A 27,080-nucleotide genomic window follows, 5' to 3' on the forward strand; every position below is an offset into this window, starting at 1 on the left:
ACCTTTGTGACCATTTTATATCAGCTCTTGTACTTTTCAGTCTATTTTCATAATAAGTTAATTGTTATTTAGACCTTTTAATAAGTGGGAAATAAAATCAGAAGAAAAAGAGTGATTTCTTAAATTTAGCTCATAATAAAGAGACAAGTTGAAACAAAGTTCTAAGTCCAAATGCTTGGAACAGACTTGAAATATTTGTAAAATACAGTCTTTATACCAAGTATTTTGCTTTGCTTAAGGGTTTACTTGGATCATTAAATGTTTTGATTGTTTAAGGAAATGGTTATGGAGAATTTCAAACACATGCAAAAATATATAGGAAAGTATAATGAACTCCATCCAGCCCTAGAACCTCTATTCATTCAAGTCATTGGCCTTTTTTTAAAAAAAAAAAAAAAAGCATTGACAGTTCCATTCTTCTGAGTGTTCTCCCAGTCCTCACTTGTGGCAGGAAGAGCAGAAGCTTCTGTCTGAAGTTACACATTGGCTAGTCGTGGTGAGGCACCACTCAGTCCTGCAGTCTTATGTGGAGACTGTGCTGTCATGCCATGCCGCTTTTGTTGACCTCATCAGGGTAGAGTTGACAGTCTCCAATTTTGTGAAATGTCCTTTTTCCAGCTTTCTTTTATTATTGATGTTCTAAGGAGCTGTTAGAAATTCTTGACTGCAACCTTCCATGTAATATATTTGTGGTGTGAGGATTGAAACCCAGCTGAAACTTGAAGCTCCTAGATTTGGATTTTTCCTAGCCCCATAATGCAAATTTTTTGAAACAGGGTCTTACTATTGTTGCCCAGGCCGGCCTTGAACTCCTACAATCAAGTGGTTCCACCTGAGCCTCCTGAGTAGCTGGGACTACAGATATGTCCCACTGTATCCAGTTCTCAACCATTTTTATCTATTTCTATAATTCTAGTAGTAGGTAAGATTCTGATCAAAACTTTCATTTGAAAGATCACTAACTACAGGACCAACTCCATCTATATGAGGCAGTTCACCCAGCTGTTGGGAATAACAGCTAAAGTGGTTAGGGACAGGATTTAAGGTCTTCTCAGTCCTTCTATGTTCCAGGTCATAGGATAACATGACATACAGGCGATACATGTCCTTTCTTCATGTCCAGAATGAAGCAGCCAACACAGCTGTTGTCTTATATCTTACTGGCTTGGCTTTCATTTCATCCCTGCCAAAACCTAAATATGAAGCAAATTTGTGTGCTGATCAGAAGAGTAGCATTTTGATCATGTCCCACCTCAAAATGCTGAAAGTGACCCAAACTTCAATCTGAACCCCATCTGTGAACTTGCATATAAGAGACAGAACAAGGACAGGTTGTAGTAACACAATTGGGTTTCATTAGTTTTATTTCTCTAACCTTTAAGTCATATCTCACAAATTAATTTGTCACAATTGGATTTAGCAGAAGCAGAGGAATCAAATTCACTGTCTGAAACACTGACACAAGAGGGATAGGGACAATGACTTAGAAAAAATTCTTCATAAAAGACCATCAGAAAAATCCCTAAACAAATGTGAAACAAAGTTTAGTGGTAATTGGCATTGGTTTTAATACAGTTAGCTGGTATTACATTTCTTAAGGGGTAAGTGAAGGAACTCAGCAGCATTCTGACAGGTGGCTACTGGAACATTTCAGAGGAAAACTGCAAACAAATTTTTAAGAACATGATGGCAACAATTGGCAGCCAGTATTTTCAGACTTCCTAATTTCCAAAAACATATAATTTTAGTCTAGAAAAATAAGTCCATATTATAAAATTAAAATTTTAGATTGAAAAGCACCCCCTTGAACAGGTACAGAGATACTGAAAAATATTCCCTAAAAATCTCACTAAACAGTTTACAGAAAGAACATGCCATTAGAGTTAATAAATGCCATGGGCACAGTCCTGAGCCCTTAGCTGCTGGCCAGAGACTGGTGGATGGGTGGCTGAAAGCAGCGCACATGTTCCACAGGTGTGCTCTCCCCATCACCTGACTTCAAGTACTTGTCCAGGATAGTGATGATCTCATCATTGAGAATCTGGAACTTTCGAATCCTCTCCACCATCTTCTTCAAAGGCTATAATTATAATAATTAAGATCAGGGCGTTTCACTATCAACATTTGTACAGTTCGGCATCATTTTTCAAAATCACAGCATTTTCATATTTTCTGCGAAATTACAGCAGACTATTATTGACATACCATCTTTTAAATGCCACTATTAATGAACATATTTTAAATTCAAATGCATTCATCCATAGGTTTCATGTTGCTAAATGTAAGGTTTGCACAACTCACAGGCATATAAGAACCTGTGTACTGGGCTGAGATTGTGGCTCAGTGGTACAGTGCTCGCCTAGCACATGTAAGGCACTGGGTTTGATCCTCAGCACCACATAAAAATAAATAAAGGTATTGTGTCCAACTACAACTAAAAAATTTATATATATATATATATATATATATATTTTTAAAGAGCCTGTGTACTGGGATGGGGTTGTGGCACAGTGTGCTTGCCTAGCATGTGTGAGGCACTGGGTTTGATCCTCAGCACCACATAAAAATAAAGTAAAGGTCCACTGACAACTAAAAAATTAAAAAAAAAAAAAAAAAAAAAAAGAACCTGTGTACTAAGAGCTGGGAATAAAAGGAGAAAATATGTTCAGGGGAAAAACTAATAAAACAAGTTCTAGACTTGCAGTTAGTTAATATTGTGGATAGGAACCTTTGATAGCCCTCCCACTAAAGAATAAAAACAGACATTTTTTTAATGACTTCATTGTGTAAAAAATATATATATTTTATGTGATGCTGAGGATTGAACCCAGCACCTCACACATGCTAGGCAAGCACTCTACCATTGAGCTCTACCTCAGCAGCCCCAAAACACTTAATTTTAAAAGCATTGCTGGTTCTTCCCATAAGGAGGCAAAGCAGAGGCCAGGGCTGCTTCTGGGACACATACCAATGACACTGAGGTGGGAGAATAGACTCGGCTATGAGCAAGCTGTACTATACCTAGAAACCCCACCACTATAGAACCCTTTAATTAGACTAAAGTGGTCCCAGGTTGGCAATGGCCACTGGCAATGAGCAGAAGCAAATGCAATTCTTGGGATGAAAATCAGATAAAGAGCTTGCAAATAACCAAGCACACAAGGAAACAATTTTAGATACACCAACCCCCAAGACCTTCCGATTAGACAAAGCTGAAATGAATTAATTACCTGAAAGATGTATCTGAAGAAAGTACTCTGGATACAGCATAGAGAACCAAGGAAATGGAGGTGTGAGAACTAGAATAGCCCTTCAAGGATGTCCACACCCAATCCCTGGCACCTGTGTATTACCTTTGCAAATGTGGCTAAGGATATGAACTTCAACAGCAAGTATACTGTTGCCCAAGTGGACAGCCATGAAAGCAGAGAACCTTTTCTAGCTATGGGGAAGAAGGTCATGACAAGGAACACTGGAAGATGATTAGAAGCAGAGATGGCTCAGCCCACTGCTGTTGGAAAGTACCATATGGAAAACATGAGAGGGAATGTGGAGCTGACAGCCAGTAGGAAATGGGGACCTCAGTCCCACAAGTGTGAGGAACTGAACTGGGCCAACCACATAAATGGACAGAGATTCCAAGGGGAGCACAGCACCACTGACAAATTCGTTTTGACTTACAAGACTCTTAAGTAGGGGACCCAGCTGAGCCATGCTGATCTAGAGGACTGCGATAATCAGTGGTAGTTATACCACTATACCTGTGGTGTCGTCATGGGAGGGAGCAAGAGAAAACAAATGCCACAGGATAAAGGACGGGGGAATGGAATGAATAAAGAAAGTTTAACATGTTTAACTAAAGTTCCAAAAGAAGAGAACAAGAGCAAATGGAAGAAGGGCTAAAATATTTGAAATGATAATAGTGGAGTATTTTCTAGAATGCAACTACAAGGAGTCAATAAAACACAAAGACCAAAAGATCTAAAAGCATCCAAGAAAGCATTCTTTGAAGGAAGCCAGAAGATTGAAATTGTATGCCAAAAATCTGAACATGCAGATCCTACAAGGTAAAATATGAAGTAGATCTAAGCACCTTGAAAAGAGAAAGAAAATGGAAGTTAATTCTTAATCTGTCAGGCTGCTCTACTTGCCAATTATATGTTTAGATTCACTTTTGGAATGCAAAGAAAGTTTCGGTTGATAGAACATTTCATACTAAGATGAAAGAAACATTTTCCCCCAAACAACTTTTAATAAATAGAGACACATATGGTGGAAGAGCCTTGTCCACATACCACATTTTTGATAATCTCATCTTTGCCATCATGTTTCTGGACTTTGAGTAGATGGTAGCAGAAATCCAGCACAGCAAAGCGTCGCTGCTGCCCAAGAAGCACGATGATCATGCAACCAGCCCAGTGGAGCCCATCACCAAAACACTGCCTGCAGTCAAAAGCAATGAACAGAATAGGAGATGAATAAACAATGAGCAAGTCCTTTATGAGTCTGTCTCCAGGGGCCACCAGCCAAGCTGTAGGCATTACTATCTTCATCTAGTCACCTTGTGCATCGAGGAGAATGCTGAGCAACAGATGATATTCTTGTTTTGGGTAAATTTCTTTTTTGGGTTTCTCTGGCATACAGTTTCCTAACCCTTTTTTAAGATCACAGAGCTTCTGTGAAGAATGACCTTATGGACATCCCACCCAGAACATGGCACGCCCAATTTGCATTCAGTTGCTATAGGTTCAGAGACTATGGACACTAATCCTGAGTCTTCTCTTTGGCATCAAGTATGAAACCACCCTTTAAAGCAGCTCAGTGTCAGGTCCCTTTCCAGAAGAACTTATCAGCTGTGTTGGCCTCACACTGATGCTGCCACCTCCTCCACCAGCTCTTCCACCTCCACTGGAATTTTGTCTGTTCCAAAGCATCACAGTGAGCATGCACTTACTCCACTGTAAACTCGTGTGTCCCCACAGGAATGCAGTAGACAAACTGCATGGCACTCCACAGCCTGTGGAACTCCACACACTCATCCACATGCATGACCCCATTGCTGGGTAGAGGCCCACGCCAGATAGGGTCATCCAAAAAGGTCCGGATCCGCGTCAGAATGACTTCAAACATAGACAGGCCACAGCAGAGACGCTCCTTAGTCAGCAAGTCCCCTTCTCTTGCAATTGCAATTTGCTGCAGAAAGCACAAGTTGTGGGATGTTATGGACCACAGCACGAGGCTGAGGCTGCCGTGTTGAGACCAAACTACTCCTATGCTGTTGATGACTTAATGGAAAACACTCAGCTGGCAGAAGAGGATCTTTGGAGGCAAGGATTAACAAAATATGTGTATGTTGGCAATTACCAGTATGTCTTACAAGGTTAAATACATTCATAGTCAAGGGAAATGGAATACAGCTGTTCCTAACCTAGAAGTGACTTTGCTTCCAGGACATGTTTGGCAATGTCTGGAGAGTTACGGTTGTCACAATGTGAGGGTGGGTCTACTGACACCTACTGAATAGAGAGAATAGAGATGCTGCTAAACATCTTACAATTCACAGGTCAGCCCCAACACAGAGAATCACCTGGTTCAAAATGGCAGCAGTGCCAAGGTTGAGTAATCTGGATCTAGAGTAAGGTGACACGGGACTGCAGAAATCTGCCATGATACCTTGCCTTTTGTCCCAGTTCCTTCTGTTTTAAGAAGAAACCCTATGAAAAACCTTCCTCTGTGAAGGGATGAATAATGGCAACAAGTGACATTTAATCTGTATGCCTCAGATGCTAAGCCCTCTCCATGTACTTGCTCATTTAAACTTCATAACATCCTGCAATGTCCCCTGGAAACATGAGGTCTGAGGAGCCAAGGGCCCCGTGTGACTTCACTATACCTTCCCGCCCTGCTGCCTGACCTGATGTGGATACCTATTTGCAATTCACAGAGCCACAGCACACTTTACCTGTGGGGTCCCCAACCTTTCGATCAGAGGGACAAGATGCAGTGGGGCATACTTGGATTCCAATCTTTTCATTTTGGCATCAAGTCTCTCCCCCTCTACAGGAGGCAACAATTAGAAAAGAAAGAGTTGACATTGTGGATTTAGATACTCCTTGGAGAAAAATGTCATACAAAACTAGCTCATTTGATACTTTAATTCAAACTGACATATTTACTTATATAATATAAATTTGGGGTCTGCTTTGAACTTGAACTAGTAAAACTCTTTCATGCAATGAACTGAAGAGCCAAAATAACAAACAAAACCAGACAAGTGGGGCTGGGGTTGTGGCTCAGTGGTAGAGCACTTGCCTAGCATGTGTGAGGCACTGGGTTTGATTCTCAGCACAGCATAGAAATAAATAAAGAAAAATAAAGATTCATCCACAACTAAAAAAAAAAAATTTTTTTTTAGAAAAACCAGATAATTAATTTTGTTCAATAGTCATTTGTAAAAATTTGTCAAACATTCCATGTGAGTTAAAGCAGAAAAGAGTACCATGAGCTCTTTACCCATCTTCTTGAGACAGCTATTAACTCACAGTGACTCTTCTATGTGCCCCACTCCCCTGCTCCCATGCTATTCTGAAACAAATCCAAGACATATTTCAGCCATAAATACTTTAGTTATTTAATATTAATTTAAGTAGGTTACACCCCCTGGTTATGACTAACCTACCCACCAAAATGGGCTCTTGGCTGTCCAAGTGAGCATGACTCTGCAGAGGGCAACCTGATCTCTGGGTTGGGAACACACAGGCTCACCTTTCACGTGGACACGCGGCAAGATGTTCTGAAAAGGAGCTGCATGCAACAGGTCACATACTTCTTCTAAAGACTGGTACAGAGAAGGGGAAGACCACATCAGGAAGTGTCTCTCACAACAAAAACAGAGAAATCTGGTGCTGAAAATAAGGTATATCCTAGCTATCCAGTATAAAATAATCTCTAAAGTGGCCTGTCAACAGAACTATCTGGGATAATGGCAATGTCCCACTGTGGGCAGGGTGATCTGTGGAGGACTGCTTATTCAAGGTCCCATTGAGCCCACAGATAGCAAGGACAATGAGGGCCTGGGGCTGCTGCAGTCCCCCTTTACCACCATGTGGGAAGGGTCTTTCTAGAAGTGCAGGAAAAGGGGAGAAGAGACGCAGGACTCTTGGATGCTGTCAACTCCCAGATATGCGCGCAGACCCTGACACATCAGATGTGTGCACACCTTTGCTGGTGTGAGGCAGTTAGCCAGCAGGTCAGCCCCTACAGGGGGTTACAGCATGTTGCAAGGCCTGGGTTCAATCTCCAGCATCATGGAAAATAAAACTAAAAAGAGACTGCATTCAAAGAGAAAATAAAAGTCACCACTATCAGAGTAAAAAGACGAGCCACAAACAGGGAGAAGTGTTTGCAATGTGTGTATATATAAAGGAAACCTAAAGAACTTCTAGAAACAAGCCACAGAAAAGGCAAAAGAGGGGTGGGGATGTGGCTCAAGCAGTAATGCGCTCGCCTGGCATACGCGGGGCGCTGGGTTTGATCCTCAGCACCACATAAAATAAAGATGTTGTGTCCACCGAATACTAAAAAATAAATATTAAAAAAAAATTCTCTCTCTTTAAAAAAGAAAAGGCAAAAGAACTAGATGTGACATTTAACAGAAAACAAACAAGAAAAAAAAAAAAGAGCCAATGATTCATCGAAGGTTCACCTCCTTCACAGTGAGAGAAAGGCAGAACAGAACCAGTGAGATTCGTCTGACACTAGGCTTTCCAATTCAGGCCAAAAACTGAGCTGGCTGATGCACAGGGGAAGGAAGAGCAGGTGAAAGAGGCCATAAGGAAGCAATCGGCCAAGAAAGCGAGGTGCCCCGCTGCACCATTTCTCAGGTGGTAATGGACTCCCACATTTTCTCCTATTAAACTGTTGTCTTATGCTTGTGATGTCCAAAGTTAGCTATGAGGCACAGGTAGCTATTTAAGTTTAAATTAATTAAAATTTGAAAAAATTTAAAATCAGTTCCTCAGTCACGCTGAACCACTTCACTTACTCAACAGCCTCAGACGGAACTTTGCAAAGAGCTCCTGGGCAATATGGCTTTAGGTCCTATAGGTACATCATGTGTTTCACGTACATATATTTGTACACACACACACTTTTTTTTTTTTTTTTTTTTGGTGCCAGATTGAACCCAGGAACACTTTATTTTGAGCTACATTCCTAGCCCTTTTTAAATTTTGAGACAAAGCCTCACTGAGCTGCTGAGGCTGCCCTCAAATTTGTGATCCTCCTGCTTCAGCCTCTAGAGTTGCTGAGATTAAATGCATGGGCCACCATGCCTGGTGCACATTTCACATAAAACATTTTTATAATGTTCACATAGAAAAACATTCTTTTTTATATATATAAAAAGAGAGTGAGAGAGCAGAGAGAGAGAGAGAGAATTTTTAATATTTATTTTTTTTTAGTTCTCGGCGGACACAACATCTTTGTTGGTATGTGGTGCTGAGGATCGAACCCGGGCCGCACGCATGCCAGGCGAGCGCGCTACCGCTTGAGCCACATCCCCAGCCCAGAAAAACATTCTTGAGACAGTGAGCTACGTTTTTATTTTTCAACTGTAGGGAACAAATTTAAAGTAAAAAAAAAAAAAAAACCAGTGAAATATGAATGGTACTTTATAACACTGCAACCCTAATTTTCCACCAAAAACCTCTAATAAGGTTGGGAATGTAGTTCAGTGGTAGCATGTGCAAGGCCCTGGTTTCATCCCCAGCACATAACAAAAAAGAAGCTTTCCTCTATCACCAGCAGGCAACAGCCCTGGTACCTCAGCAGTGGGGCTGCGCACTCACCAGGCTCTGCTCGATGAGCAAGCAGAAGAGGACAGCATTCCCCACCTCCCGCAGGTTCTGGAAACACACTGTCTTCAGCTCTGCATACTCCACGATATCCTTCAGCTGGTGGTGGAAGAACTCCAGGATGCCTGTATGGGAAGAAGTGAGGGCTGGCTTGGAAGGCTGGAGGGCAGAGCCTAGCATCGTGGGACCACAGCAGGAAGCACTTGCCAATTTGACACTGCCACTGTGCTGGTGATGAGGACCGCCACAACATCGCACCCCTAACATCTTCCCTTCAACAGAGGTACGTTTGCCCCCAGGCACACTCTCCATAGACTGCCTCTTCTTTCTCAGTCAACCCCATATCTTCAGAGAAGTCTCTGATAGCAGGAAGTGTACATCATTAAGAATAAAGGAGACCACATTGCCATTTCCAGCAGAATCAGACAAGGTATTTGATAAACTCAGAAGGGAGTGTACCAATCTGATTAGGTGTCCTGCAGCTGACATCACTCAGTGAGAAGGCTGCATGCTTTCTCCCCAAGGTCCAGAGCAAACTCTCCCTAACTGGATCTGTACACTCAGTGTTAAGCCAGTCCAAAATCAACACACTGACTCCAAAAAGTACACAATGTAAAAGACCCACAGGAGCCAAACTAGCCTGAGACACAAAGCCAGAGACTCAGTGGATTTTAATAAAACCCCTCATCCTACCAGTCATGCCTAGCACTTGTACTCAGCACCTTCCTGCCTGAAACACAGCCACACCCCATGGTCCTGCCACTTTGTCCTCTCCTAGGTCTCAGCACCACCATCTAGTGATGCTCACTGGCATGAAGACCCTCTCAGGTGTTGTTCATCTGGGTCATCCTCATCCTCAGCAAGTACACTTGAGGCAACCTGCAAATGACTTGTCCTGCACTGAGATGCACTAATGGCTTCCTCTTCAGATATTAAAAATTCCCATCTCTAGCTTAAATACAAGCATTCATTTTATTATCCCAACATTATCCATCCACTTTTTAAAATTATTTTATTTATTTATATGCAGTGCTGAGAATCAGACCCAGTGCCTCATACATGCTAGGCAAGTGCTCTACCACTAAGCTATATCCCCAGCCCTATCCATCTACTTTTGATTATTATTATTATTACTTTTTTTGGGGGGGGTGATTGGGATTGAACCCAGGGCCTTGTGCATTTGAGACACTTCTTCTCTACCATCTGAGCTATATCCCCTACCTTCCATCTACTTTTTGTTAGTGAAATGAACTGCATTCTTCTAAGCAAGGGCTACACTGATACTATCTTCCTACACGGTGGCAGAGTGTTCCCCTCAAACATTGATAAGAGCCCTGGGCTGGTACAGGGCAGTGTCCAGGAGGTTGGCCACATCAACAGTCTGCCCATTAGGACAGTCTCTCAGATGTCACCACACATGGGTTCAAATCACTTAATAAGACAAGGCAAGGGTTCAACTGTCTAGCTTTCAAGAGAAAACCATCAGGCAAGAGAGGCTAGGCAGTTTCACTTGGCAAAGGTCCCTGCAGCCCAGCAGTGCCATGCAGTGCCACTTTCTGAGATCATCACAGCTATTTACTTGGGTGGCCCAAGAAGAGCCTGCAGTGAGACACGTGGGCTGTCCCTGAAGAGCACATCTGCCTGTAAGCAGGACAGGCTGGAGCCCAGGGCAGTCCTCCAGACAGACAGACTGTGAGGGGAAGAGGAAGAAAAGTGGGGGAAGGGGCAAGACCAGTACCCTGCTCCATGGGGCTGCCTTTAAAGCTTAGGCCTGCTGAAAGCCCAAGAGGACAACAATACGACCTGTTTTCCTCGGTGATATTTTGAGGGTGCAGGGGTCTTCCTTGGTGATTTTTTAAGAGTACAGAGGTCTGAGGGAACTTAGTGCTCAGAATCCCTCTCAGTGCCTCACCCCACTGGCTGATCCCATGGGGCCCCTCAGCTTCCTCAGAGCAAATAGTGACACCAACCCAATGTCCCATACACTTACCTGCTTCCTGGCTATGAAATGCATTTGTTTCTTCTACTCTGAACAGTCAGCTCTGGTTTGGGCATCCTCACCTTCTCCTCCCACCTGGGGAAGGCAAACCTGGCCCTTCTCAACCATTCTTTCTTTCTTTTTTAAGGAGAGAGTTTAATTGATCTGCTAGGAAAGGAGAAGCACAGGGGACTCCTGTCCCAGGGGCGGTGATTCTGCCCATCAGGGAGAACAAAGTTTTTGTTTTGTTTTGTTTTGTTTTGGGGGGGGGGTGGAGTTGTAGATGGACAGAATGCCTTTATTTTATTTATTTATTTATTTTTGGTGCTGAGGATTGAACCCAGTGCCTCACACATGCTAGGCAAGTGTTCTGCCACTGAGCCACAGCCGCAACCCTCAACCATTTTTAACTTGATTTTCTTTACTATGGTTGAAGGGCTGACCTTTCATTCTTCTCCAGAGACACTAGCAATGAGCCCCACATACCACTAAGAGGTGTTGTGCCTCCGTCCAGCACCCAAGGTGCCTGCACTCACCTGGAGAGCCGTATTCATGCCGGGGTAGGCGGCAGATCTTGGGCATCACCTCCATCAGTGTCTTCACGTACTGTAGGATTGTGCCTTGCAGCTGGGAGAAATACAAACTGTGTCAGCCTCGGGCCTACACTCTCCTGAAAAGCTGTGGCTGTTGCACGATCTGAAAATTGAGTGTTAGCAAAACGCACAGTAATGATCACCACTGCAGAATCGCCCATGCAAACAGCAACCTGCCCTAGGGGTCTACATAGCTGAAATTTGTGCTCTAAACAACTTCTCTTCCAAGACAAAAATGGCCCTGAGATATGACAGAGAAGGCTAAGACTGTAGTCCAGTGGTAGAGCACTTGCCTAACTCTGGGTCTGAATCCATTTCTCATGTTTACATATACCACTTACCTCAAAAATTAACTCCATCAAGCTGTGAGGTACTGGGAGCCTTCTCACAGTGGCACCTGTGATCACAGCCTGCCAGCTGGGCTGCCCTCTTGCTGCAGCCCCTGCCTTAGTGTCTCCACAGAGAACATGCTCTATTCTATTCTCCCCCACACAAATGTGTTGAGAGCCATAGCCGAGGGGGCCCCAGCAAACTTCCAGCTGCCAGCTGATTGGCTCCTCTGCGATGATGCTCATTGGGCTGTTTCCCCGCCCTTTCAGACCACGGAGCTGCTCATGGGGGACTTTTTTTTGCTCTGCCCATGCGACCCAGCCAATCGGCCTCAAGAGCAGGAGGGGGGGGGGTTGAGAGGCTTGTGGGAAGCCGGTGGTGGCAGTTGGGCTGTGAGGGAATTCCTGAGGAGCTGTGTGGTGTGGCGTGTGTGTTCTAAAAATAAAGTTCGTTCCGTGGCTCATGACCTTCAGCAGCTCTTCCCAGCCAGACTGCAGCACAAATGTTTGAAATTTGTGTTTTATGGAAACTCATGCTTCATGAATGGACGTGGGTCTTTGCAGAACATTCCCAGATATCACCCTCCCTTCCCAGACAATCACCAGCTGAAACAGAGAAGTGTCTATCATGGCCTCCTGGCTTCTGTTTTGTCTTCCATCTCCAGAGCACTGTATTCCCTCGAGCCTTGGGCTCAGTGTTAGCCCTTTACATGGGAGGAAGGGACTACTTCTGTAGGCAATATTTGGGTTATCAAAAATTCCTTCTATGGATGGATTAAAAATAACTTGAATCTATTCTCTTTGTTTTTAAAGACAGGCTCCCACTATGTTGCCCAGGCTGGCCCCAAACTCCAGGGCTCAAGCAATCCTTCTGCCTCAGTCTCCAGAGTAGCTGAGACTACATATTTGTGCCATTGCACCTACTGGATCCATTTTTTTGAACCAGGAAAGATGAGGAAGAAATCAAAGAATCAAAGTGTTCAAAGCTAAACTGAATCATCTGTCTGTTAGAGATTCACAGTCCAGATACCTAGAGAGGCTGGCTCTACCCCTGTAAATTCCTGCCCTGAGAAGGAAACTCCTGGAGGAAACTCACCAGGCTCTTGACGACCTTCAGCAGCTCTTCCATGACCACGGCAATGCCCTGGTAGCCCAGCAGCCGGCAGATGACTTGAAAGTGTGGAGGTCCCACAAAGTTCCGGTAGCTGCCGTAAATACTGGAGTAGGCAAGGTTCAAAGCCTGGGGAAGAGGGGACAGAGTTTTCAATATGGTCTCTAGGCACATGCAGATGAAAATCCACTATGTGGAAGCTGCATTCAGCACAACACAACCCTGAGCAGATGGGATTCAGTGACTTTTCTTATAAAATGCACTGCCCCTGCTGGTGTGGAGTCTTCATCCTGTTAAGAAAAGCAAACCTGCTAATAAAGCCCAAGGACAGATCGTGATGGAGCAGTGGAGCCAAGTTCTTAGGGGAGGCATAAGGTGTCAGGAACTGGGGAGAGCAATGCACGCGGCGGGTATGTGTGGAAGGTGAGAAAGACAATGAGAGCATTTCATGGAGGGGACCTCTAAGCTCACTGACAATGCAGGTGAACAGAGCAGGAAGATCCCCCTAAGGCAAGCATTTGTGCTATAAAATTTCCTCTCAGCACTTCTTTAGCTGCAGTCCACAAATTCCGATGTTATGCTTACATTTGTTTCAATGTATTTTTATAATTTCCCATGAGACTTCCTCATTGAGGCATGGATGATTTAGAAGTATACTAACTTCCAGATGTTCGGAGATTTTCTTTTTTTATTGTTTCTGGTTTGAGTTCACTGTGTCAGAGAATACACTGTATGATTTCCATTCTTTTAATTTTGTTCAAGTCTATTTATGACTCAGGAATGGTCTGTCTTGGTCAATGTTTCACAACCATTTGGAAAAAAAGGGGGGCTAGGGATGTGGCTCAAGCAGTAGTGTGCTCGCCTGGCAAACGTGCAGCCCAGGTTCGATCCTCAGCACCACATACATACAAAGATGTTGTGTCCGCCAAAAACTAAAAAAAATAAATATTAAAATTCTCTCTCTCTCTCCAAAAAGAAAAAGAAAAAGAAAAAAAGGGTGTTTTCTGTTGTCATGGGGTGGCCTGTTCAATGCTTGTCAATTACATCCTGCTGGTTAATGGCATCACTCAGTTCTTCTCTATTGTTGCTGATTACTGAAAAGTAAAGTTGCTGAATTACTGAAAGTCTGGGTGGGTCTAAGTTGATCATAAAAGACCACACTGATCAAGTTGGACCACATCAAAGAATGCAGACCCTGCTGCTATGTGCCTGTCCCATGCCAATCCTGAAAAACCCTATCAGACTTAAAAGAGCCATGTATAAATCAAGAGTTCAAATAACCCCCTCTCTCTGCCTCTCAAAGCTCCACCACTCTGCTCTACATGCTGGGATTCTGTAGAAGACTTTTACTTGATAACAGCTTTACTGCTTGGGGTGGGGTGAGAGAAAAAGAAGAAAACAAAACCACATGCAAATCATTAGTGAAAACTAATGACCTCATGGTATAGGTCACATCGTTCATTCCCAGAGCTGCCCTGCCTGGGGCCTAGGGTGGTTAGAAGAGACATCAATCAAACACTTGGTCTCTGGCCTCCGTCCAGTGTCCAGCTTCCCTGTGGACTAGGCCAACCCCAAAAAGGACACATCCCAAAGCCAACAACCAGAGTAACAAACAGCAAAAGTTGACTCAACTCTTCAGAGGGAAGAGGAAGCTCAACTTCAGGGGAGGGCAGAGTTACAAACACCACATTTAAAATACTTAGACTCTGGGGCTGGTTTTGTGGCTCAGTGGCAGAGCGCTTGACTCACACATATGAGGCATTGTGTTCAATCCTCAGCACCACATAGAAATAAACAAACAGAATTTAAAAATAAATACTTAGACTCTGAAGAGGGAAGCATTTTGGATGTCACAGCTCAGAACAGAGCCAGCTCCAGAACCACTAGACATGGGCTCCCCAGCTCTGTCTCTTCCCCTTTGAATTGGGGACAATCTTATTATCTTATAAGAAAGACAATGTGCTCAAAAATTTTGGGCAGAGTAGACGTTCCATGTATGGTGAGGTTACCAAGAACCCCAATAACATTCTCAAAAATGGCCCACTTAGTTAGGACCATCTTAACTCCAAGAGACACCAGCCTTAGGTTCATTATTCATGAGAAAAAGAACCAGTCTGATTCTTGGATTCTGTACATCCCACGATCACACAGATATAAACACTACAAATTACACGGCAGCAGAGTAAAGTGCATCTTGAGAACAAAGGCTGCTTGTTTTGAAAACAATTCAACTCTGACATCAGACTGTTCTGGCATCTGGCCTTTTTTTGAGGGGAAGTTCCTCAAAGAAGTGTCACCTAATATGTATAAGATTGAGCAGTCAATACTGATGTCACTCATATGAAAGTCCAAACAATTTTACCCTCTCCCCCACTAAAAAAAAAAAAATGTGTGTGTGTCTATGTGTGTGTGTGTGTTTTTAGGTTGTAAGAATATAAATTTACAAGAATAAAAATTACACAATTTCTCAAACTGAGACTAAGCTGCAGTGAGTTTCAAGTTCAGTCATAGTATTCACATTAGAAACAACTATTACTTCAAGTCATCTATTCTTTCTTTCTCCCAAGAAGGGCGCGAGCTGTACCCCTGTGGGGACATTACCAGGCCTGTACCTTGTGGGGACATCACCGGGGCAATGGGGTGGACTGCGGGCATCGCCTATCTTACTAGGAGTAGACACAATGCTGCCTCCCTGAGTTCCTACTGGGAAATCCTATAGAAAACCCTGTGTCACCTGAGCCTTGAACACCACTGTGATGTACAGACTGTCCACCTGGGCAGCAAGAATACACAGAGTGAGGTCTCCAAACCAGCCCCCACAAGCCTCGTTCCAGGGACAGAGCATCAGAACCATTCACCTGGCCCGATGCCACCTCTCCTCGGAGGCCCGACTCCCTTGCTTCCAGAGCCGTCCTCTCTGGACTCTGGGCTGGAGGAGGAAGGTCCCTCCCTAGTCTTTATTTTGAGTTTCCAGAAGGTAACAACCCAGGACATTAAAAAACCAGCACACTTATAGAGCAGCTGGATTGACTGTATTATTTTTTAAATTGTCATCATGGAGTTGCTGAAAAACAAATTATTGCCCAAAAAAAACAAAAGATAGTTTTTCAAGGCCACAAGTTTTACAGCATCCCTCAGACTACCCAGACTCCATTTTTGGAAGAAGAGTCTCATATCCTTTTTCTCACGTGCCTGTCTACAGAGATGTTAAAAAGAGGACCCCTCTCTTCTGCTTGGGGACACCTCATTTGTGATGAAAAGACCACATCCCTTAAACATTTAAAAACTGTTTTGATGAACACATATTAATTAGACATTTATGAAGTATGGTGCGTTATTTCAATATATATGCACAATGAATAAAGATCAAAGGGTATAGAAATACAATGATTATCTTTATATAATCATTACACATTGTACAGATTTACCAAATGATAAATCATTTACTGTACTCCTTAAACATGCACAATTAAAATAATTAAGAATGTAGCTCAGTAGCAGAGCACTTGCCCAGCAAGCCTGAAGCCCAGGGTTCAATCTGTCACATTAGAACAGCTCTAAGCCCTATCCAACGGGAGCTGTAGGGTCCTCCAATCCTGCTCCCCACATCCCCAGTCTCAGATTGGTAAGAGGTCTTGAACATCCCACTGTGAGCAGGAAGAAGGCACACAGGTCAGCCTGCTGAGTGTAGCCCTGATGCCAGGCAGCGCAGTGTCCTCTGGCCTCAAAGGACATAAGGCATTATGGTGGGCCAGCCTGTGCACACACAGCCTGTAAACCCAGGCACCAGCTGCTCACATCAACCCCAAGACACCCAGCTCCCAGCAATCAGCAGATGGGATAGATAACGTCTCATGACCACCCTGTAAGATTTCACTGTGTACCTGTTTCTTTATTTCCTCAGGTGTTTGGCTTTCTGCAAGTGAGAACGTTTAAATATTGATGAATGTTGGCGGCCTGCCCCTGGAAGCATGGGGTTCAGGGACACTCCTGCCAGCAACACTCGAGACAATGTCACTCTTCCCAGAAGCAGCTAGATACTTTAAACTTTCCCATCTGATGAGCAAAATAATCCTAACTTCTGTCATTATTTCTCTTCAATTACAAGGCAGGAGATCTACTTTGGAGGGGGGTGTTCGCTCATTTCATCTGTTTTATTTTTTTCCTACAGATTGTTTATCTTTTTCTTATTGAACCATACAAATACTCAATAAAGACAGTCATCCCAAGATACTGTGGAAAATTGGTTCCAGGACCCCCAGTGGATACCAAAATCTGCAGATGTTCACATCCTTTATATAAAACAGTGAAGTATTTGGATGACTTAAACATATCCTCATACACTTGAAATCATCTCTAGATTACTTTTTTTTAAAAAAAGTTTGTAGTTGTATGTGGATGCCTTTATTTTATTTGTTTTATTTTTATGCAGTGCTAAGGACTGAGCCCAGTGCCTCACACATGCTAGGCAAATGCTCTGCCACTGAGCTACAGCCCCAGCCTCTAGATCACTTTTAATACCTAATACAATGTAAATGCTAAGTAAAGAGTGTCATATCCTATTGTTCAGGTAATAATGACAAGAAAAAGTCTGTACATGTTCAGATTACACACAATTTCTTTCTTCCCCTATTTTTTTCCCTGGTACTAGCGTTTGAACTCAGGGGTGCTCTACCCTCTGAGTTACATCCCCATTTTTAGTTTTTGTTTGGAGATAGTCTTGCTAGGTTGCCAAGGCTGGCCTCCAACTCCTGAATTCCTGGGATTTTGCAATTTTTTTGTGGGGGAGGAGGGGCAACCAGGGATTGAATTCAGGGGCCCTTAACCACTGAGCCACATCCCCAGTCCATTTTTATTTTACTTTAATTTTTTTTTTTTTATTGGTTGTTCAAAACATTACAGAGCTCAAGACATATCATCTTTCATACATTCGACTCAATTGGGTTTTGAACTCCCCAAATACATAATACAGACTCACTTCTGTTACATACTCACATTTTTACATAATGGCATATTAGTGACTGTTGTATTCTGCTACCTTTCCTATCCCCTACTATCCCCCCTCCCCTCCCCTCCCCTCCCAACATCCCTCTCTACCTCCTCTGCTGTTGTTCAATTCTCTCCTCTTTTTTTCCCCCCACCCCCTTGCCCCTCATAACCTCTTATTATTTTGTGTATCACTGAAGGTCTCCTACCATTTCCATATGTTTTCCCTTCTCTCTTCCTTTCTCTCCCCCCATTCGTCTTAGTTTACTGTTAGTCTTTTCCTCATGCTCTTCCTTCCTGTTCTATTCTTAGTGGCTCTCTTTATATCAAAGAAGACATTTGACATTTGTTTTTTAGGGCTTGGCTAGCTTCACTTAGCATAATCTGCTCTAATGCCATCCATTTCCCTGCAAATTCTATGATTTTGTCGTTTCTTAGTGCTGCATAATACTCCATTGTGTATAGCTGCCACAATTTTTTTATCCACTCATCTATTGAAGGGCATCTAGGTTGGTTCCACAGTCTAGCTATTGTGAATTGTGCTGCTATAATCATTGATGTGGCCGTATCCGTATAGTGTGCTCTTTTAAGGTCCTCAGGGAATAGTCCAAGAAGGGCAATAGCTGGGTCAAATGGTGGATCCATTCCCAGCTTTCCCAGGAATCTCCATACTGCTTTCCAAATTGGCCTCACCATTTTGCAGTCCCACCAGCAGTGAACAAGTGTGCCCTTTTCCCCACATCCTCGCCAACACTTATTGTTGTTTGACTTCATAATGGCTGCCAATCTTACAGGAGTGAAATGGTATCTTAGGGTGGTTTTGATTTGCATTTCTCTGATTGCTAGAGATGTTGAGCATTTTCTCATGTGCTTGTGGATTGATTGTATGTCCTCCTCTGAGAAGTGTCTGTTCAGGTCCTTGGCCCATTTGTTGATTGGATTATTTGTTATCTTATTGTTTAATTTTTTGAGTTCTTTGTACATTCTGGATATTAGGGCTCTGTCTGAGGTGTGAGGGGTAAAAATTTGTTCCCAGGATGTAGGCTCTCTATTTACCTCTTTTACTGTTTCTCTTGCTGAGAAAAAACTTTTTAGTTTAAGTAGGTCCCATTTGTTTATTCTTGTCATTAACTCTTGGGCTACGGGCGTTCTATTAAGGAATTTGGAGCCCGACCCCACAATATGTAGATCGTAGCCAACTTTTCCTTCTATCAGACGCAGTGTCTCTGTTTTTATATCTAGCTCCTTGATCCATTTTGAGTTAACTTTTGTGGCTGGCGAGAGAAAGGGATTCAATTTCATTTTGTTGCATATGGATTTCCAATTTTCCCAGCACCATTTGTTGAAGATGCTATCCTTCCTCCATTGCATGTTTTTAGCCCCTTTATCAAATATAAGATAGTTGTAACTTTGTGGATTAGTCTCTGTGTCCTCTATTCTGTACCATTGGTTTATTTTTAATTTTGAGACAGTCTTGCTAAGTTGCTAAGGCTGACTTTGAACTTCTGATCCTCCTGCCTCAGTCTCCCAAGCTGCCGGGATTTACAGGCCTGTGCCACCATGCCCAGCTTTCCCAAATATTTTTGATCCATAGTCAGTTGAGCCCACAGATGAGAACACACAGGCAAGGAGTGCTGCCCTTAGTACTACTCACACTTGTTGGGCCTCTGGGCACCCCTGCATGGCACCTGTCTTATCTCCTTAGAGGTGAGCATCTGCCATTTCAGCCTGCTCACCATATGTGGGCTGACTCTGTTATTTGTAGAAGTCAGATCTCTTCTGCACTCACCTTCCCACATCAGCCCGTGCCTTGGTGGCATTGCCTCTGAACAGCAGTCCTGGCTCTGCCTCAGCAATGCTCCTGAGACTCTTCCATGTGCTTTAGTTTCTTTCTTGTGGTATCAGGGATTGAACTCATGGTGTCACACATGTTAGGCAAATCATTTTCCACTGGGCCACATCCCCAGCCCTCCATATATGCTTTCTTAGTATAAGGATTTTTAAACTTTTAAATCTCCCAATAAGCACACATATTTTAATGCCACAAATGAAGCTGGACTTACTCCAACTCCTATTTCATGCCCAAAGTTGTCCTAATAGTATAAACAACTAATTTCAAATTAAAAAAAATTTTTTTTTTAAAGATGGTAACTTCCTATGTTTCCCAGGATGACCTCGAACCTCTGGGTTGAAGCGATTCTCCTACTTCAGCCTAATTACTTGTTTTAAAAAATTTTATAGTTGTATATAGAATAGATAGAACCCATGCCACCAAGCACATGCCACCAAGCCCCACTATCTTCTGTTTTAAATTACTATTGCTTTCAGGAAGATGTTAATGGAATAGAAGGAAAAGCAACATTCTCTACATGGTATATATTACATTGACATCATTGCAATTAAACTGAAATTTCAAGCTGGGCAAGGTGGTGCACCCTTGCAGTCCCAGCTACTTGGGAGGCTAAGGCAAGAGGATCACTTGAGCCCAGGAGTTTAAGGACAGCCTAAGCAACATAGTGAGACCCTGTCTCAAACAAACAAACAAATAAACAATAACAACAAAAACCAGGAAAGAAAGAAAGGAACGTAAATAGGTAGGTAGGTAAAGACAGGAAAGAGAAAAGAAACGCAGGAAGAAAAAAATTCAAATTCAAATTATGCTTCATTATGAACTTCACAAACAATAAAGAACCCACCTTTGATCCATGCAAATACTGGGGTTGTGCATTAGGCTGTTTATCTCTTTGAAATTCCTGAGAAAACGGTAACACTGTTCGAACAAACCTATACAAGAAAGATTAAAAAGAAAACTAAATTTAATTGTAGTTATTTATATTCTGAATTTTTCTATTACCCGTCTATTAAATTTGCTTCCCAATTAACTGTTACAATCATCAAACAGGAAAATTCTAGAAAATAAAAAACCACAGAACGAATTAGATCCATATCTGAATATATGTAGAATAAATGTATCCAACATAGCAGTATGCTATCAGTAGTCAATACCACTGGTGTACAACACTCAACATTGGTGTGCGTGCACGTGTGTGTGTATGTCTCTGTCTACATGGGCCCATGTATAAATTTGCGGGTGTCTGTGTATGTCGGCATGTCCTGGAATATTAGGGAGTAGCTGTCACCCAGCAGCTGCTCCCTGTGTGGTTGTGAGAGTCTGTCCTAAGCCACGAGCAAGCCCCTAGATAGGAACCACAACTTCCCTCTCTAGTCCAGTCCCATCACCCAATCTTCATGTGTAAAGCCAGGGCCATGCCCCAAAGCTGGCCCAGGGCTACCCTTACAAATAGAAGAAACAGGAGGGACAAAATGTTCTGGAAAAGAGAAGGAAGAGGGAACACAGTGACAGGGACACAGTGAAATTCTGTGGGGGAGGCAGTTCCTCCAAGATCATTCCACACAAACGCTTGGCGGGGGGCATCCAGACCCATCCGTGAAGCTCACAGCCACTCACCGGTTGGTGGAACCATTGTAACAGTAGTTGGGCAGGAAGTCATAGTTGAGCTCCCAGAAGACATGGAGGGTGATTCTTCCATAGGGCGCTGACACATTGTGGTTGGCTTCCCGGAACATGGCATCAAAGCTGTCCAGCGTCAGGTACCTGCTCAGCAGCTTATGGGTCATGCGGTTGATTTCTAAAAGGCCATCCAGCTCCTACAGGGCCACAGAGACAGGGATGTAAGGACCGAACTGGGTCACGCAGGAAGGGGGAATCAGTACTGTCACCTGCAGTCCCCACCCAGGCCATGAGGTCCCTGGTAGGCCAGCGCACAGTGGGGACTAGACAACGAGAGTTTGCAACAAGGTAGCCACCAGTGCATTAAGTTTTGAATAACTTCTATTACTATATACTGTTACACTTGTTCTGGTTTATTTTTAGTTATTGTTATTAATCTCTTACCATGCCCAATTTATAAATTAAACTTTATAATGAGTATATAGGTACGGGGAGAAACTCAGTACATATAAAATATAGAATCCTGTATAATCCGTGATTTTTCTTTTCTTTTTCATTTTTTTTTTTTGGTACCAGGGATTGAACCCAGGGGCACTTTTTATTTTGAGATTGGATCTCACTAGGTAGCTTAAAGTCTCACTAATTTGCTAAGGCTGGCTTCAAATCTGCCATCCTCCTACCTCAGCCTCCCGAGCCACTGGGATTACAATCTGTGAGTTCCAGTATCCACTGGGGGGTATCCCTAGTGGTATCCCCCATTCAATCAGATAAAATTACTATATTGCTCATAAAACTTCCCAAATTCTTGCCAGTCACGGTGGCACACATCTGTAATCCCAGCAACTGGAGAGGCTGAGGCAGGAGAATCTTGAGTTCAAAGCCTCAGCAACTTAGCAAGAGTTGCTAATAAAATATAAACAAGGGCTAGGGATGTGGTTCAGTGGTGAAGCACTCCTGGGTTCAATCCTAGGTACCAAAAAAAAAAAAAAGAAAGAAAGAAAGAAAGAAAATCCTGCCAAGTGAGATGCACTGAGTGTGAAACACAATAGATTTCAAAGACTTAGTGTGAAGAAGAAAAAATGCCAACATCCATCTCATCTATCACCAAGACCCATGGGCCACCCCGGCTGAGGCCTCTCCCATTCCTCTGAGTGAAGCTCACTCCCCAGTTATGGACAATTCCCCTGGAGTTCTTGCATGTTCTTTACCATCTGTCTTTGGCCTTTATTCTTAGATCAATTTGGTTGGATCCAAAATCCTCAATTCACAGTTCCTTTCCTTGGCTACTGACAAAGGTCTGAAGGCAACTGAATCTGGTCCTGAGTCCTTCCTCTCAAACAAAAGATTTTTTTTTCTTCCCTTTTAAAGTCTAATCCTTTTATTGTAATATTTTTGTTGTTGGAGCCATTTTCAGAGTCCTTAATAACATTAGCATCCTTTTTAATTATTTGGAACCATGGATTGAACCCAGAGACCCTCTACCACTGAGCTACATCCCCAGTCCTTTTTATCTTTTTTTATCTTGAGACAGGGTCTCACCAAGTTACCCAGGTTGGCTTTGAAGTTGTGATCCTCCTGCCTCAGCCTCCCACATTGCTAAGATTATAGGCATGTGCCACTGTGCCCAGCTAATTTCTTTCCAATTTAAAAAATGTTCTTTCTCTCCTTCTTGTTATTTCTCTGAGGTCATTATGCATTTGTTCTTTCTGGTGCAGTCTTCAGTTCTGCAGTGATTTTCTTGTGAACTCTTTCACGAGTCCACCATCACTTTTCAAAACCTCCTTTTCTCTAATCCCCCTAATTCTGGATTTTAACCTATTCTGATATATACGGTTCTTTCACAGCAGCCACCACTTTCACAGGTTTCAGGGGGACCTTTCTGAACGCTTTCACTGTCTGTAGAGATACCATTGTGCATTTATATCCTTTCTTTTATTATAACCCATCAAATGGGATTGGACCCTGACCCTTTTCTGCAACTCGACTGTTAAATGAATGGAGCTCACTTTGCTTTGGGGGCCGACGTGGTTGCAGGTACTATTGTTTAAATGTGGTTTATCCCCAAGAAAGTGCATGTTGAGGCTTATCTTCCAGTGTAAGGGGACCACGTGGGGAGCCCTCGGGAGGCATGTGAGGTGATGAGGGCTCCGTCCACATGAATACAATAACGTTTCCTTGAGAGTCTAGACTAGTCTTCTCAGAACTTAGGTTCTGTGGGGCCTGCTAGATGCTACAAGAGCAGGGTGTCCGGGAGCCAGCTCGGCTGCCTTGGCCTGCTCTCCTGCCTCCTCTCCGCCACGTGAGCTTTCCTGTGTGTACCTGTTATGCTCTGGCTCTTAAATATCACCCAAAGGCCACATGTTAAAGGCTCAGTCACCATCCAGGGAGATTAACCTTTAAAAAGCTGGGCCTGATGGGGTGCAGGGGTGCACATCTATGATCCCCACTACTCAGAGGGCTGAGGCAGGAGGATGAGTGTGAGCCCAACACAGGCAACACAGAAAGATCCTGTCTCAAAATAAAATTTTAAAATAGGGCTGGGGATGTACCTCTATGGTTTGCCTAGCATGAATGAGGCCCTGGGTTCAATCCTCAGTCCAGGAAAAAAATAAAATAAAAATAAATAAGTGGGGCCTAGGGATGAACATTAGGCTGTGCCCTTGAAGAAGACATTGAGACCCTGGCCCCTCCTTTCTCTTTTTGCTTCCCAGTTGCCACTAGATAGGCAGCTTTGCTCCACCACAAGTCTCTTGAGGTTTTCTAGCTGTCAAAGGCACAAAAGCAATGGAGTCAGCTGACCATGAACTGAAAACTCTGAAGGCATGGGAGTCACAATAAACTTGTCCTCTTCATAAGTTCTTTTTGTCTGGTATCTTATCACAGTGACAGAAACCTGACTAACACAGCACCACTCCTTCACGTTCACCTGTTAGGTGAATGTATCTGCCATAAGGCCCTCACCAGAAGCAGATGCCAGAGTCATGATCTTGGACCTTAAACCTTCCTTCTTTATAAAGTATCCAATCTCAGGTATTCTGCTATAGCAACCCAAAACAGACAAAGACACCAGAATAGTAATCTTCACATTTACGCCTCTAAAGAAAAATGATTCATGCTACCTAAGATCTCTCTCATGTTCCCTGCCCTAACTACATCTCCACTTTTCTTTACCTCATCATCCATTATCAGGCAGCATAGTATTGCCCGCAGCATCTCCCATGTAAACCTTTGTCTCAGAAGAGAGTTTTGACTTATTAGATTCTCGAGTTTAGGCTGACTGTTTTACTACCATTAAATTTTCTCTCACCTCAATTATCCTTGAAAAGCTCTGTAGAAATTATTCTCTGTAGGCCACAATGAGAATGGGGACAGAAGTCAACCAAACTGGGCTCCCTAAATCCAATGTGGCCAAGTACAGGGCAGCACAATGAAAGCGTAGAGATCTCAGCACTGTCCTAAGGCTGCCACAGACAGTGTTAGAAGGTTCTCTTTGATCTGTATAAAGGGGAAGCCATAGGCCTAGTGAATAGGAGTCTGACTGGAATCATTATGAAAGAAATCATTGTTCTTTGTTGCTGAGAAAATCAATTTAAAGAAGGAAGGATTTTATTTTGGCTCACGATTTCAGAAGACTTGGTACATGGTCGTTTGGGTCCAGTACTGTGAGCAGAATATCACGTCAGGGAAGGTCAGGTGGAGCAAAGCTGCTCACCTTGTGGTTGCCAAAAAGCACAGAAAGAGAAAGAGACAGAGAGGGACCAGGACAAGAGACAGCCAGGAGCCCACTCCCTTCAACTAGACCTACGTCCTACAGTTTCCACCACCTCCCAATAGTCCACTCAGCTATGAACCATCAATGGTTTAATCCACTATTGAGGTCAGAGCCCTCATGATCTAAGCACTTTCCAAAACCCCTCCTCTGACTACTGCTGCATTGGCACCAAGACTTCAATACATGAGCCTTGGGGGGACATTTCAGTACAAACCATAACACTCTTTAATCAATCCCTGTACCCAAAGCTCCCTGAATCACGGGGTGAAGAACCTTGTAACACTAACAAAATTATATAATGTAAATCATTAAGTTATATGTTAACCTTTGCCGTACTTAGGTATAATCTCAAGATTGAGATTCTTGGTCCTTTTTTTTTTTAAGGCAAGGATTAATAATGTAGGTTTATTTATAGCTTTATTGAGATATGATTAGTATATAATGAGTTGCATGGATTTTAACATACATTTACATCCATGAAATCATACCAGATTATTGGTTTCTTTGAAATCAATTTAGAAATGTGACTACTAAGAGTAGGTGATCCTTGAGATAGACCAGGTTCAATGAGTCCCTATCTTTTATTATCTACACAAGAAATACCATTTATTCAGTTTATTACTAGAGATGGAAGTAAAATTAATTCCAGTACTTACAACTATTGATGTCAAGTCTTCACTTTCAAATCGTCCGATCGCTAGCTCTAGAGACTTATACATGCCCGCTGACACACGCTGCGTAATCAGGCGGTTGAGGTCCACCGACCTGCCAAGGAGCTAGAGGGAGGGAGGAGAGGGACATCCAAAAAAGAGTAAACATGGAAACCTCAAGAACAAAAAAGCAAACAAACAGGCAATGCAAAAATGTCCCTCAGAAATCTATTTAAAAACATACATGTCTTTGTGAGGATATAGTAGAAATTTAAATGTTTCAGATGAAATTTTATATAGAAGGATCATAACAAAATACTCTACCTTCCTGGAGCTTTCCCTGCAAGGGAAAGCCTTGAAGACTTTTGCAGCACCTTAACATTGAATTTAACCTAAATCATGGGCAGAAACCCTGAGCCTCACCAGCACCATGGAATATCTGTGCCTATCAATAGCAGCATCACATATAAAGGTGTTCAGGATCCATCTCCCACCCCACAGTGGCCTGGGTATGTCTAAGATGCCACAGGTGTTAAAATGGCAAGTAAGATAACATTCCTCCATCTCTATTTCAGGGTCCTAAGAACTAGATAACAAGATAGTAAAAGCTCTGGTAAGAATATCCAAAATGTACACAGTGGTCATCTGTACATAGACAGTATAATTAAGTGGAGGTTTCCCCACTGTTTTCCAACTTCTTTTGTGTGATGTATATACATCCCACATCACTTAGCAACAGAATATATCATTAGTTGATTTTGTTGTGCAAACAGCACAGAGTACACTGACATGATCTAAGATGATCGCAACATCATTGGATGATACAATCTCTATGTGTGTGTGTGGTGCTGGGAATCAAATCCAGATCCTAAAATGCAAGGCAAGCTCTCTACCACTGAGCTATCTCCCCAGTCCAGGTGATATAATCTCAGGGGACCACAGTGGTATATGCAAGTCTGAAGTTCACCAAAACATTGTTATATGGTACAATATCACTAGATGTTGTTTCAAAAAATACAACTAAAACCAAGCATTGTCTATCTTTCTTTGTTGTGGCCACAAGAAAGTGTGTTTCTGAAACTCATAGCCAACAAGTGATTTTTCACCTATATTCTTTTTATACTTTGGCTTTTGAGCTCCTGGGGAAGGACAGACCCATCTGGGTTACACCTGCTCCCTGAAGCTTACAACAGGACAGGTTCAAAGTTGCCAGGTTCCCCTGCATTTGAGGTTATTCAATACAAACTGTCTTTGAAAGTTTGAAAAAAAAAATATATATATATATATATATTTGTGTGTGTGTGTGTGATATTTTGGATTGAATCCAGGGACAC

The 27,080-nt window shown here is 42.8% G+C and overlaps 1 protein-coding gene across 6 annotated transcripts in view; it reads right to left on the reverse strand.

Moving 5' to 3' along the window:
* Positions 1-1,346: 1,346 nt before the first annotated feature.
* Cyfip1 (cytoplasmic FMR1 interacting protein 1) overlaps positions 1,347-27,080 on the reverse strand; it is an 89,231-nt gene continuing 63,497 nt past the window's right edge. For all 6 annotated transcript variants that reach the window (XM_078049116.1, XM_078049115.1, XM_078049117.1 and 3 more), the window contains 11 exons: positions 25,753-25,872; positions 21,322-21,521; positions 20,549-20,636; positions 12,852-12,995; positions 11,370-11,460; positions 8,850-8,980; positions 6,766-6,838; positions 5,963-6,057; positions 4,955-5,193; positions 4,296-4,443; positions 1,347-2,080 (listed from right to left, as the gene is read on the reverse strand). In XM_078049116.1, coding sequence (XP_077905242.1) covers positions 1,916-2,080; positions 4,296-4,443; positions 4,955-5,193; positions 5,963-6,057; positions 6,766-6,838; positions 8,850-8,980; positions 11,370-11,460; positions 12,852-12,995; positions 20,549-20,636; positions 21,322-21,521; positions 25,753-25,872 — 1,494 coding nt within the window. In that variant the 3' untranslated portion in view covers positions 1,347-1,915. The remainder of the gene's footprint in view (positions 2,081-4,295; positions 4,444-4,954; positions 5,194-5,962; positions 6,058-6,765; positions 6,839-8,849; positions 8,981-11,369; positions 11,461-12,851; positions 12,996-20,548; positions 20,637-21,321; positions 21,522-25,752; positions 25,873-27,080) is intronic.

Source organism: Ictidomys tridecemlineatus, chromosome 5 (genome assembly GCF_052094955.1).
Source record: "Ictidomys tridecemlineatus isolate mIctTri1 chromosome 5, mIctTri1.hap1, whole genome shotgun sequence".
In the NCBI taxonomy this organism is placed as follows: Eukaryota; Metazoa; Chordata; class Mammalia; order Rodentia; family Sciuridae; genus Ictidomys; species Ictidomys tridecemlineatus.